Source organism: Rhinoraja longicauda, chromosome 23, assembly GCF_053455715.1.
Source record: "Rhinoraja longicauda isolate Sanriku21f chromosome 23, sRhiLon1.1, whole genome shotgun sequence".
NCBI classification, from domain to species: domain Eukaryota; kingdom Metazoa; phylum Chordata; class Chondrichthyes; order Rajiformes; family Arhynchobatidae; genus Rhinoraja; species Rhinoraja longicauda.
Window position 1 is genome coordinate 33,245,040 of NC_135975.1, and position 14,038 is coordinate 33,259,077.

The window sequence follows — 14,038 nt, forward strand, 5'->3', positions numbered from 1 at the left end:
GTGCAGTCGGGAATTTGCCTGCAAACTGATGAGCCTGTTGCCTGGTAAAGGCCGAGCTCGTGGGACCGGTGACGGAGTACGTGCCCGGTAGACCCGGCTCACCCACCGCGGTCTCCGGATCAGCCCCGAGCCACTGGCGGCAACGGGAGCCGCGCCGCCCAGAGCCAGGAGGCCCGGCGAGATCAACGAGGGGGCCAGGCATGGCAGGACCACCGAGAACAAAGACAGGCCCCAGTGGAGGGCCACAGAGAACAAAGACGGGCCCCAGTGGTGGGCCACCGAGAACAGACGGACCCCAGTGGAGGGCCAAAGAGAACAAAGACGGACCCCAGTGGAGGGCCACAGAGAACAAAGACGGGCCCCAGTGGAGGGCCACAGAGAACAAAGACGGGCCCCAGTGGAGGGCCACAGAGAACAAAGACGGGCCCCCAGTGGAGGGCCACAGAGAACAAAGACGGACCCCTGTGGAGGGCCACCGAGAACAAAGACGGGCCCCAGTGGAGGGCCACCGAGAACAAAGACGGACCCCAGAGAACAAAGACGGACCCCAGTGGAGGGCCACAGAGAACAAAGACGGACCCCAGTGGAGGGCCACAGAGAACGAAGGCGGACCTCAGTGGAGGGCCACCGAGGAGGGTCCCGCCAGCAAGGTGAGCCGCCGAGAACAAAAGGCAGGGGGAGGGGGGAACCCAGTGGTGGGAGAGAGGGGGGACCCAGTGGTGGGGGGACAGTGGGGGGGACCCAGTGGTGGGGGAGGGGCCAGTGTTGGGGAGGGGGGGACCCAGTGTTGGGGGAGGAGGGGACCCAGTGGTGGGGGGACACAGTGGGGGGGACCCAGTGGTGGGAGGGGGGGGCAGTGGTGGTGGGCACAGTGGTGGGGGAGAGGGGGGACCCAGTGGTGTGGGAGGGGAGGCAGTGTTGGGGAGGGGGGGGACAGTGTTGGGGAGGGGGGGGCAGTGGTAGGGGAGGGGGGGGGTGGGTGGTAGGCCTGCTGCCAATGCAGTGGCTGGCACTAGATGGGACCTCTGTAACTTTGTCTGTGCCAATACAATAAGTACAATTGTGTACTTATCTTAGTTGTTTAGAGATACAGCGCGGATACCCATTTGGTAACCTACAAACCTGCACGTCTTTGGAGTGTGGGAGGAAACCGGAGCACCCGGAGAAAACCCACGCAGGTCACGGGGAGAACGTACAAACTCCGCATCGACAGCGCTCGTGGTCAGGATGGAACCCGGGTCTCTGGCGCTGTGAGGCAGCAACTCTACCGCTGCGCCACCATGACGCCCACTAACCATTAGTACAGATCCACTCTGTAGCAGCAATCGTGATATGAGGCATCAGGGGGTTTCATTTGACTGTGGTTTTCCGGAGGGGATCTGCTATAACTGACAACGTTTGCAGGGGATCAGGTACTCACGCCGGGAGTGAGGAAGAGGTTGAGGTGCTTGTGCAGGAGCACCTGATTCTGTACGTTTTCCCGCACAGAAATTCTGGACAAAGCAATGGGCCAGAGTCATGATTCTCATTCATCTTGGTGTCTGTCTGCAACACAAAGATAGCACTGGTCAGATTTGAAGACAGGCACAAAATGCTGGAGTAACTCAGCGGGTCAGGCAGCATCACAGGAGAGAACGAATGGGTGACGATTCGGGTCGAGACCCTTCTTCAGTCTGAGAGTCGGGGGGGGGGGGGAGAAGGGAAACGAGAGATGCAGACGGTACGTAGGACAAATGAATGGGAGAAATGCAAAAGGCAACGGACAAGCACCGAGAAAACAAAGGTGGCTGTGGTAGCGAGTGTGCGTTAATGTGTGATGGTGGAGTGGGAGGAAGCACAGAGGGGGGGGGGGGGGAGGGGGGCCGCGAGAGAGGACTCCCATCGGAGAGAGGAGGAGAACCTCTTCAAAGTAGACACACCTTGTGGAGATTTCACAGTGGAGCGGACACAATGTATAGGAAGGAACTAAGATGGTGGTTTATACTAAAGACAGACACAAAAAGCTGGAGAAACTCAGCGGGTCAGGCAGCATCTCTGGGGAAAAGGAACAGGCTTCATATTTCGCTTGGGCAGCTTACAACCCAGTGGCAGGATTCCTGATTTCTCTAACTTCAAGTAACCTTGCTTCCCCTCTCTCTCTCTCTGTCCCTCCCCCCCACCCAAGTCGTTGGACTAGTTTCAAAGTCGTCTTGTTGAGTCTCATTGTCTGTAACTCGTTTTCACCTAGCCCACAGCTAACAATGGCCTGTTTCCTTTATCATCGTTTATTTATCATTCATTTGTTCTATATCTCTCCACATCACCGTCTATATCTCTTGTTTCCCTCTCCCCGACTGACTCTCAGTCTGAAGAAGGGTCTCGACACCAATTCCTTCTCTCCACAGGTGTTTAGTTTAGAGATACAGCTCGGAAACAGGCCCTTCGGCCCACCGGGTCCGCGCCGACCAGCGATCCCCGCACATTAACACTATCCTACACCCACTAGGGACAATTTTTACATTTACCCAGCCAATTAACCTACAAACCTGTTCATCTTTGAGTGTGGGAGGAAACCGAAGTTCTCGGAGATAAACCCAGGCAAGTCACGGGGAGAACGTGCAAACTCCGTACAGACAGCACCCGCGGTCGGGATCGAACCCAGGTCTCCGGAGCTGCATTCGCTGTGAGGCAGCAACTCTACCGCTGCGCCACAGTGCCGCCCACGTGAAAGGGATGCCGACGAGGATGGGATGTTGCCTGACCCGCTGAGTTACTCCGGCATTTTGTGTCTGTCTTTGGGGCCGGGACCCGGCTGTGGAGCATTTAGGGGGGAAGTTCGAGTTGGCTGGGCGGTGGGGCCAAATATAGAAGCCTACCTTCTCGTAGGGGATCTGTAGAAGGTCCAGCACGGCGGTGTGAGCTCCCATGTTCTTCAGCAAGCGCTGCTGCTGGTTCCTCGACCGCCTCACGTCCTGCACGCACAGCTTGCTGAGCCGAAGCAAGATCTGCCAGCACAGGCGGTGGGAAAGATTAACCAACGTGCACTGGTTCATAAGATCTCAGAATCATAATCACTATCACACTTTACTAGCCAAGTAACATACCCTCGTATTTCATTCGCCAGTCATCATCACAACAATAAAAGGCAACAGGACACACACAATACATTTTAACATGAACATCCACCACAGTGACTCCTTCACATTCCTCACTGTGATGGAAGGCCAAATAAACGTTCAATCTTCTCTCCCTTCTTTGTCCTCCAGCGGTCGGGGACTGTTGTGTATTCATGCCAATACACAGTGTTGCAACTCATAGTTTTATTTGTGCTTAAGTGGAGGTAACAATAAGTGCTATCGTCTTCAGTCTGGTCGCGGTCCGCCTGGAAGGCAGCGACCGGCAGCGTACATAGTCAAGGTGGGAGTGAAGATCCGAACTGGATCGTGTGTGGAATGTGCAGCTTGCATAGTGAATGTGATGCTATATATATATAGTGAAGGTGAACTAGCATGCACAATCTACATCCTTCCTCTCAAGGAAAGAATACATAATAAAATAAAGATACAGTAGTCGCCGTGGCTCTTATAATATATATCAACGCTCATGTGCGAAGGGCATAAGTACAGGTAAACTGATATTGACAAAGGCAGTCCAAACGTAGCCCATTGAATGTCACTCAAAGTTCAAGTGTTAGGCCTGGTACTTCACGGTGGGCCGGCAGGCACGACCTGCACGTGTACGGTACAGTCCCGCTGGAGACGAGACCGATGGAACCGGCCCCAGAGAGTGCGGTGACATTGCTGGCGATGGGATGGGAGACAATGGCGGGAGGTGAGGTGGCGAGGCCACAGGCGAGGCCGGAAGGGCTGACAGACCGGGCAGCGGAGGCATAGACAGGCCGGTGTCCCCAGAGGGGTGCGGGTGGGTTAAACTTGAATGGTCGGGGAGGAACAGATGTGGTGCCGGTTCGCACACTGGCAGGATGTGCTGTCGTTTTTTTTGTTTTTTGTTTTTTTGTTTTTTTTTGCAACTGGAGGCGTGGGTTCGAATCCCACTTCTGACACCATGTTGTGTATTCATGCCAATACACAGTGTTGCAACTCATAGTTTTATTTGTGCTTAAGTGGAGGTAACAATAAGTGCTATCGTCTTCAGTCTGGTCGCGGTCTGCCTGGAAGGCAGCGACCGACAGCGTACATAGTCAAGGTGGGAGTGAAGATCCGAACTGGATCGTGTGTGGAATGTGCAGCTTGCATAGTGAATGTGATGCTATATATATATAGTGAAGGTGAACTAGCATGCACAATCTACAGGGACCTCGAACCTTCCGTTGGCGGGAGGATCTTGACTCCCGTAGCTGGCGGTGGGCCTTCCTCGTCGGGGCGATCAAGCTCCTGCATCGGGGGGGGGGGGGGTCTCAGCTCTCCCGTGCCGGGCGATCTACCCCGGGTCGGGGCTTGTGCGGCTCGGAGCAGAATTAGGCCTTTCGTCCCATCAAGTCCACTCCGCAATTCAATCATGGCTGATCTATCTTTCCTTCTCACTCCCCATTCTCCTCTCCATTACCCCTGACACCCGCATTAATCGATAATTTGTTCATCTCCGCCTTAAATATCCACTGACTTGTCCTCCACAGCCGTCTGCAGCAGTGAATTCCGCAGATTCACCACCCTCTGACTAAAGAGGACTCGGGTTGATGAGGTGCCATGAGGTGGTGTAAGGAGCCTGAAGTCCCACACCACCAGGTTGAGGAACGCCTACTTCCTTACAGCCATCAGGTTCTTGAACCAACCCCCACAACCCTACTCCTGCACCCATGCAGAATACATGGACTTCATCAACTTTGCCACCAATTTCCATCCTGCACTCAAATTTACTAGGACCATCTCCGACACCTCCTTCCCCTTTCTTGACCTCAGTCTCCATCACAAGAAGCAGACTATTAACTGACATCTATTACAGACCCACTGACTCCCACAACTATCTCGACTACACTTCTTCACACCCTGCTTCCTGCAAAGACTCTATCCCCTACTCACAATTCCTCCGTCTCCGCCCCATCTGCGCCAAAGATGAGGTGTTCCATACTAGAACATCCAAGATGTCCTCATTCTTTAGGGAAGATGGGTTTCCCTCTCCCATTGTGGCTGAGGCCGAAGGGCCGAATGGCCGAATGGCCTACTCCTGCACCCTATTTTCTATGTTTCTGTTTTCTTTGCAGAATGTTATGCATTGTACTGTTCATGTGCAGGTCCTGTGAAGGTCATGTGTACGTCACGTCAAGGTCACGTGTAGCTCATGTGCAGATCATGCGTAGGCTATGAGCAGTGTGTAGGTCGCATGTAGCTTGCAGGCGAGTCGCGTGTAGATCACATGTGGATCGCGTGCTCTTTATCTGTTATCTGACCCAGGGATGGCGGACCATTGCAGGGGGTGATGGAGTACAGAGAGGCATCTTGCTGCCATGGTGTTGAGCTTTGATGAGACCACACGTCGTGTGGTGTGTGGAGGTCTGTGCCCTGATCTACTGAGGGAAACGCATGCATTTACACACTTGTGTTTTAGTTTTATTTCGTCCTAGAGATACAGCGTGGAAACAGTCACTTCGGCCCACTGAGTCCTCGCTGACTAACGACCCCCTTACGTTATACTGCACACCCTCGGGACAATTTACAATGATACCAAGCCAATTACCCGACAAACCTGTACGTCTTTGGAGTGTTCGAGGAAACCGAAGATCTCGGAGAAAACCCACGCAGGTCACGGAGAGAACGTGCAGACACCGTACAGATGGCACCCGTAGTCAGGATCGAACCCGGGTCTCTGGCGCTGTAAGGCAGCAACTCTACCGCTGCGTTTCCTCCCACACTCCAAAGACATACAGGCTTTTAGGTTCATTGGCTGAGTATAAATGTAAAATTGTCTCTCGTGTTTGTCGGGTAGTGTTAATGTGCGGGAATCGCTGGTTGGTGCGGTCTTGGTGGGCCGAAGGGCCTGTTTCTGCACTGTATCTCTAAACTAAACTAAACTAAATTGGCATATGTACCGAGGTGCAGTGAAATTCCTTTTTTACATACAGTACGGTAAAAGTATTACTGTATGTAGGAAAGGAATTTCACAGTACCTGTGCTAAATGTATTACTGTACATAAACACATTCTTAGTTAAGTTCGTGTATGGGAATAGTACACTGAGACAGTACACAAGAGTCACCATTTTGTTTTGGCCCCATTCAAGTTGGTTGTTATAAAGGTAGAGTTGTTAACCTGGCCGTAAGGACCCGTTGCATAACGGCACGTATGCAGTGCACGGTGTGAATCGTGCACCTCTGAGGAACACCGCTGATTACATGAGCTTCGTAAGACTACAGATGCTCCCCGACTTGCGATGCCTCGACGCACGATATTTCGACCTTACGATGGTGCAAACGGCGGGGCACTTACCGGCCACGTGATCAGGTGTATTTCAATGCATTTCCACGTACGATATTTCCGGTTTGCGATGGGTTTCTCGGAACGTAAACCCATCGTAAGTTGAGGAGCGCCTGTATATACAAAGCTCCAGACCCCAGCATCGCAAGAAAGGATAAACTGGGACGTTGGGCACTAATCCCAACACTAACAACAGGGAATCAGTGTGGTGAATGTGAGGCGCTGAGGAGAGAGGTGTGGTGGCCACAAGACTATCCAGCTTCACTCACCTCCTTTACAATCTTGTAGTTGTTACTGCTGTTACTGTCGATCTGCGGTTTCGGGGTCCCATCTTGTGAGGGACTTTGTATCGATGGATCCTTCAAAGTAAAATCAATATCAGGAACGGGAAATGCAATAAAATAATTATTTTACCCGGGTTCCATCCTGACTACAGGGTGCTGTCTGTACGGAGTTTGTACGTTCTCCCCGTGACCTGCGTGAGTTTTCTCCAGATGCTCTGGTTTCTTCCCACACTCCAAAGACACACAGGTTTGCAGGTTAATTGTATAAAAACGTAAAATTGTCTCCAGTGTGTACAGGAAAGTGTTAACGGCTTCTGTAAATTGTTCCTAGTGTGCGTAGGATCGAACTCGCATATGGGTTTGTGGGTTAATTGGCTTTGGTACGAAAATTGTCCCTGGTGTGTAGGATAGTGGTAGTGTACAGGGATCGCAGGTCACGGGGAGAACGATCCGACTCCATACAGGCAGCACCCGTAGTCAGGATTGAACCCAGGTCTCCGGTGCTGCAAGGCTACGGTGAAGTTGTGACGTTGTCCCTAGTGTGTAGCAAAGATACTAGAGGAACAAGAAAGTCCACTCGACCCTAAAAACCGTAGTAGGTCACGGCGCCATTTTAGTAGGCGGAAACTTGCAGAAACATTTACAAAGAAAAATAACAAAAATTTGTGAATTGAGAGATGAGATAAATTCTGCAATTTTATGGTATACCGCATACCGTTCCCCCACAACACTGATTACACTGTGAGATGCATAGCAGACGGCGGGCTTTGCCTACTAAAATGGCGGACGTTACGCTCCTTTGCGTACTATACTTCAGTATAGGCGATTTCAACAGAGTGGTCCATCTTGCTCCTCTAGTATCTTTGGCGTGCAGCATAGTGCTAGTGTATGGGGTGGGCTGAGTAGTGTACGACTCGGTGGGCCGAAGGACCTGTTTCCACACGGTATCTCTAATCTAAAGTGAGCGAGCTAGAGCACTTAGTTTTACGGTGAATATTTTCCTCATAAAAATAAAAGCGTAAAGGATTTTTCAAATTGCACAAAAGATTTCAGGTGTTACTTACGGTGGCATCTTGAAGAGCACAAATGAATGCAATTAACAAAAAGAGAAATGACTATTAGTTTAACCTGTGGTATTTTGCAGTTGTGTGAGCAAGCCTAGATCTCACCCAGTAACAGAGACACAAATGCTTGAGTAGCTCAGCGGGTCGGGCAGCGTCTCTGGAGAGAAGGAATGGGTGACGTTTTGGGTCGAGACCCTACTTCAGACTGAGTCAAGGCAGAGGGAGACAGGGAGATATGGAAGGGTAAGGTGTGAAAACGAGAGATCAAAGGGGACGAAGCTCAAGAAAAATGTAGAACGGACCGAGGGGAAGGTGACAATGAGGTAGTCCCTCTGTCCCTCTCTTCCCCTCCCCCTTCCCAGATCTCCCTCTATCTTCCTATCTCCACCTATATCCTTCCTTTGTCCCGCCCCCCTGACATCAGTCTGAAGAAGGGTCTCGACCTGAAACGTCACCCATTCCTTCTCTCCTGAGATGCTGCCTGACCTGCTGAGTTACTCCAGCATTTTGTGAATAAATACCTTTGATTTGTACCAGCATCTGCAGTTATTTTCTTATACTAAATGTAAGCAGGAGGTCAGACAAACAAGTCAAAGAACTAGGATGGGAAGGGATGGAGAGAGAGGGAAAGCAAGGATTACTTGAAGTTAGAGAAGTCGATGTTCATACCGCTGGGGTGTAAGCTGCCCAAGCGAAATATGAGGTACTGTTCCTCCAATTTGCGCTGGGCCTCACTCTGACAATGGAGGAGGCCCAGGACAGAAAGGTCAGATTGGGAATGGGAGGGGGAGTTAAAGTGCTGAGCCACCGGGAGATCAGGTTGGCTAAGGTGGACTGAGCGGAGGTGTTCACTGAAACAATGGCCGAGCCTGTGCTTGGTCTCGCCGATGTACAGGAGTCCACACCTGGAAGAGTGGATACAGTAGATGAGGTTGGAGGAGGTGCAGGCGAACCTCTGCCACACCTGGAAAGACTGTCGGGGTCCTTGGACGGAGTTGAGGGAGAAGGGCTAGGGACAGGAATATGGCTGGTGGTGAAGATATTTAGATGTCACGTATTGCAGGAGTCAGAGAGATTTGTGATGGTGTGAGTGGGTACCAAGGCGGGGGGCTGGATGGGAGGTTGGGGCCCGGGGCTGTGGACCAACCTCAGCCTTGCTGTCCTCTGCTCCGTCCGCCTGGTTCTCGCTGCTGCCGTAACTGCCTTTCTTCTCCACCCACAGCTCCGACTTCTCCACCGTCAGGCGCAGCAGGTCCAGGTCACATTTGATCTGCTTGTAGTTGTCCACGTCCTGGGAGGACACCAGCAGCTGCACCTGAGCAGAGAGAGAGAGGAGGATGATGGGCGATGATGCAGGCAGGCTTCATTATCACACGTAGAAAACAGGTGCAGGAGGAGGCCATTCGGCCCTCCCAGCCAGCACCGCCATTCAGTGTGATCACGGCTGATCATCCACGATCAGTAACCCGAGCCTGCCTTCTCCCCATATCCCCCGATTCCACTAGCCCCTAGAGCTCTATCTAACTCATTCATAATTTTATACGTCTCTATAAGATCCCCTCTCATCCTTCTAAGTTCCAGTGAACACAAGCCCAGCCTTTCCAATCTTTCCTCATATGACAGTCCCGCCACCCCGGGGATTAGCCTGGTGAACCTACGCTGCACTGCCTCAATAGCAAGGACGTCCTTCCTCAAATTAGGATGTGATGGGTCACAGTGAGATTCCTCAGTTTCCCTTTAGTCTATTGTCACGCGTACCGAGGTACAGTGAAAAGCTTTTCACCTTCTTTGTTTCGCATAACATACCCAACGTATAGGGCACCGACAGTTACAATGTGTACACTGTGGTCCCCAATGGTTCCTCTTTGTTCTCGGCGCCCCCTCCCATCCCCCCCACCCCAGGAACTGTCCCCTTCGGCCCACAATGTCTGTACTGGACAAGATGCCAAATTAAACCGATCTCATCTGCCTGTATACGTCCCTCTATTCCATGGTCAGGTTTGGCTCAGCCACCAAGCACGACATCCAGAGGCTGCAACTCATCGTTCGATCAGCTGAGAAGGTTGTCGGCTGCAACGTTCCCCCCATCGACGAACTGTGCACTGCAAGGGCCAGGAAGCGAGCGGGCAAGATCATCTCTGACCCCTCTCACCCTGGCCACAAACTCTTTGAAGCACTTCCCTCTGGAAGGCGACTCCGGACTGTCAAAGCAGCCACAGCCAGACATAAAAACAGCTTTTGTTTCCCACGAGTGGTAGTTCTATTCAATAACCAAAAGTCTGGAGTCTCTTTTTTGCTGTGGTTTATTTTCACCCACATGTTTAGACCGTGATGTTATATCCTTATTGTTTTGATGTGTTTATGCTTTATTCTTAATTGCTAACTGTATGTTTGTGTTGTCATTTGTAAGCGGAGCACCAAGGCACATTCCTTGTATATGCACATACTTGGCCAATAAACTGATTCATATCCACATGGATCTATCCTTTACCCACGTCCCTCTATTCCTTGCACTGCCATGTGTCTATCTAAAAGCCTTTTCAAAGCCTCCATTGCATCTGCCTCCACCATCGCCCCTGGCAATACGTTCCAGGCCCCCACCACTCTCTGTGTACAGAACTTGCCCCGCTCACCTCCATCACACTTTGCCCCTCTCACTGTACAGCCATGCCCTCAAGAGTTGGACATTTTCACCATGGGGGAAAAAGATTCAGAAGTGACAGGAGCAAAATTAGGCCATTCAGCCCATCTAGTCTACTCTGCCTTTCAATCATGGCTGATCTATCTCTCCCTCCCAACCCCATTCTCCTGCCTTCTCTCCACTCCGACACCCTTACTAATCAAGAATATATCTATCTCTGCCTTAAAGATTCGAACTGTCTAAACTATTTATGCCTCAAAGTTTCTATCAAGTCTTCCCTCATCCTCCGAGAGTTAGATAGAGCTCTTAAAGACAGTGGAGTCAGGGGGTATGGGGAGAGGGCAGGAACGGGGTACTGATTGTGGACGATCAGCCATGATCACGGTGAATGGCGGTGCTGGCTCGAAGGGCCAAATGGCCTACTCCTGCACTTATTGTCTATTGTCTATTGTAGTCAGAGACAGTAAGACTGGTCGGACAACTGGGAAGGGGGAGGGGATGGAGAGAAAGGGAAAGCAAGGGCTACTTGAAGTTAGAGAAGTCAATGTCCGTACCGCTGGGGTGTAAGCTGCCCATTTTGTGTCTGTCTTCGATTTAAACCAGCATCTGCAGTTCCTTCCTACACAAGATATCACCTTCATCTTTTTCAACCCCCTCTCCATACTCCCCGACTCGAGCTTCCAATGGCTCCCCCCACCCCACCCCACACCCAGCTTCTCCATCAGGAGCTGAACCTGGGGGGCAGTGGACACAATGGGGGCTGGTGTGCACTGCACTTGCTTCCCTTCCCCATCCGCCCTCCAGATGGCAGTGGTGAGCTCCCTTCATGAACCAGGGAGACATAGAAACATAGAAAATAGGTGCAGGAGTAGGCCATTCGGCCCTTCGAGCCTGCACCACCATTCAATATGATCATGGCTGATCATCCAACTCAGTATCCCGTACCTGCCTTCTCTCCATACCCCCTGATCCCTTTAGCCACAAGGGCCACATCTAACTCCCCCTTAAATATAGCCAATGAACTGGCCTCAACTACCTTCTGTGGCATAGAATTCCACAGATTCACCACTCTCTGTGTGAACACTCGAGACGCCCACTACAGAGAGAGAATGGCACAAAATGCTGGAGTAACTCAGCGGGTCAGGCAGCATCTCCGAAGAAGGGTCTCGACCCGAAACGTCACACGTTCCATCTCTCCAGAGATGCTGCCTGTCCCGCTGAGTCCCTCAGAAGGCAGTGGGGGCCAATTCTCTGAATGCATTCAAGAGAGAGCTAGATAGAGCTCTTAAGGATAGCGGAGTCAGGGGGTATGGGGAGAAGGCAGGAATGGGGTTCTGATTGAGAATGATCAGCCATGATCACATTGAATGGCGGTGCTGGCTCGAAGGGCCGAATGGCCTCCTCCTGCACCTATTGTCTATTGTATCTGTTGAGTTACTCCAGCTTTTTGTGTCTGTCTTCGGTTTAATCCAGCATCTGTGGCCACTCGAGTTTCCACTCGTGACTTCAATTTCATGTTTCATGCGTTTTGTGCTTTATGACTGTTGGCAGATCAATTTCCCTCATGGGATAAATAAAGTTCTATCGTATTGTATTTGCAGTTCCTTCCGACGCATGGAGAACGGTGAGTCTTCCCCCTGACTGGTTAGCACGCAACAAAAACACTTTTCACTGTACTTCGGTACACGTGACAATAAGCTAAACTAAATTAAACCAAACTAAATTAAACCAAACTAAATTTGACTAAACTAAATTCAACGAAACTAAATTCAACGAAACTAAATTCAACGAAACTAAAATCAACGAAACTAAATTCAACGAAACTAAATTCATCGAAACTAAATTCAACGAAACTAAATTCATCGAAACTAAATTCAACTAAACTAAACTAAAGGATTGTGACTCAGTACCTGTTTGAAGGCCTGGAGCAGCTCGGCTCTTTGGCTGAAGTGTTTGAAGAGTAGTTGCAGGGCGCCGGAGACCAGGGGCGGATAGTCGTGCATGATCAGGTGGATGAGGACTCGCAAGAAGGTCCGTCCCCCTTCGATGTCCAGCTCCACCGAGTTCTTCTCCTGACTGCGGAAGGAAGCGCAGCAAATCGCCACCAAGCACAAGTCAATTTGGAAGAAAAACCCCATCAGCTTGGTCTTCAGTGGTCACTTCCCAGACACGTTAGCACTTCCACCCTGAGGTCACAGAGTCACGCTGCACCTCCTTTCCATCGGCAAGACCAAGCGGAGACGGTGGTGTGGATGGGACATCTCGGTCGGCAAAGGCAAGTTGGGCCGACTGACCTGTTCCTGGGCTGTATGACTCTGGGCCACTATTTTACCCAACACTTGTGCTCAAACTGCCAATGTTTGCCAGATCTCCTGGCTGCCAACGATTTTAATTTCCCTTCTCATTTCCACATAAGTCCATAAGTAATAGGAGCAGAATCAGGCTATTCGGCCCATCAAGTCTACTCCGCCATTTAATCATGGCTGATCTATATCTCCCTCCTAACCCCATTCTCCTGCCTTCTCCCCATAACCCCTGACACCCGTACTAATCAAGAATCTATCTTTCTCCGCCTTAAAAATACCCATTGACTTGGCCACCGCAGCCGTCTGTGGCAATGAATTTCACAAATTTACCACCCTCTGACTAAAGAAACCTCCTCATCTTCCTAAAGAAACGTCCTTTAATTCTGAGTCTATGACCTCTAGTCCTAGACTCTCCCACTAGAGGAAGCATCCTCTCCACATCCACTCTATCCAGGCCTTTCACAATCAGGTAAGTTTCCATGAGGTCCCCCCTCATCCTTCTAAACTCCAGCGAGTACAGGCCCAGTGCCGTCAGACGCTAATCACATCGACCGCCAAGGCCGGATGGATCTCCCAGTTGCTAACCATTTTAATTCCCTTTCCCATTCCCATCCCAACCTTTCTGTCCTGGGCCTCCTCCATTGTCAGTGAGGCCACACGTAAATTGGAGAAACAGCACCTCAACTGTATGAACATTTGATTCTCCAATTTTAGGTCACTAACCAACAAACTCCCCCTCCCCCCTTCTTTCTCCCCCCTCGCCTCCCGGTGCCCCACCTAGATGCTTACCGATTTCTCCCACTATCCTGCCCCCCCCCTTCCCTTCTCCTGAATCCCTCCCCCCACCCTCTTCCAACTACATCCTTTCCTCTGGCCTCACAATTCACGCCTCGTCTCCTCTTATCTCACACCCTTTGTCTCCTTTTCATTTGTTTTTTGTCCAACCGTCTACCAAACCCCTCCCCCAGCCCCTCCCTCACCTATGTCCACCTTTGCTCTTGCGTAGGAAGGAACTGCAGATGCTGGTTTATAGCGAAGACAGACACAAAATGCTGGGGTAACTCAGCGGGTCAGGCAGCATCTCAGGAGAAAGGGAACAGGTGACGAATAGCAAGCTGAAGATGGGCCTCGACCCGAAACATCGCCTATTCCTTTTCTCCAGAGGTGCTGCCTGAACGAGTGAGTTTCTCCAGCTTTTTGGAGCCTCTCCACCTATCACTCGCCTGACTTTGTCCCACCCCACTTCTCTTCCACCCTCCTGCAGAAGGAACTATGCAGCTGCACGGGCCTGGTTCTCTCTGTTCTCCGGCAGTCACCACTTACAGGGCTTGTTT

The 14,038-nt window shown here is 51.2% G+C and overlaps 1 protein-coding gene across 1 annotated transcript in view; it reads right to left on the minus strand.

Annotated features, from left to right (window-relative positions):
- Positions 1-14,038, minus strand: part of itpr2 (inositol 1,4,5-trisphosphate receptor, type 2) — a 222,025-nt gene that overhangs the window by 92,870 nt on the left and 115,117 nt on the right. The window contains 7 exon segments of the mRNA XM_078420082.1: positions 1,421-1,477; positions 1,479-1,523; positions 1,525-1,545; positions 2,856-2,984; positions 6,679-6,768; positions 8,905-9,072; positions 12,309-12,474. Of these exon segments, the coding sequence (XP_078276208.1) occupies positions 1,421-1,477; positions 1,479-1,523; positions 1,525-1,545; positions 2,856-2,984; positions 6,679-6,768; positions 8,905-9,072; positions 12,309-12,474 (676 nt within the window).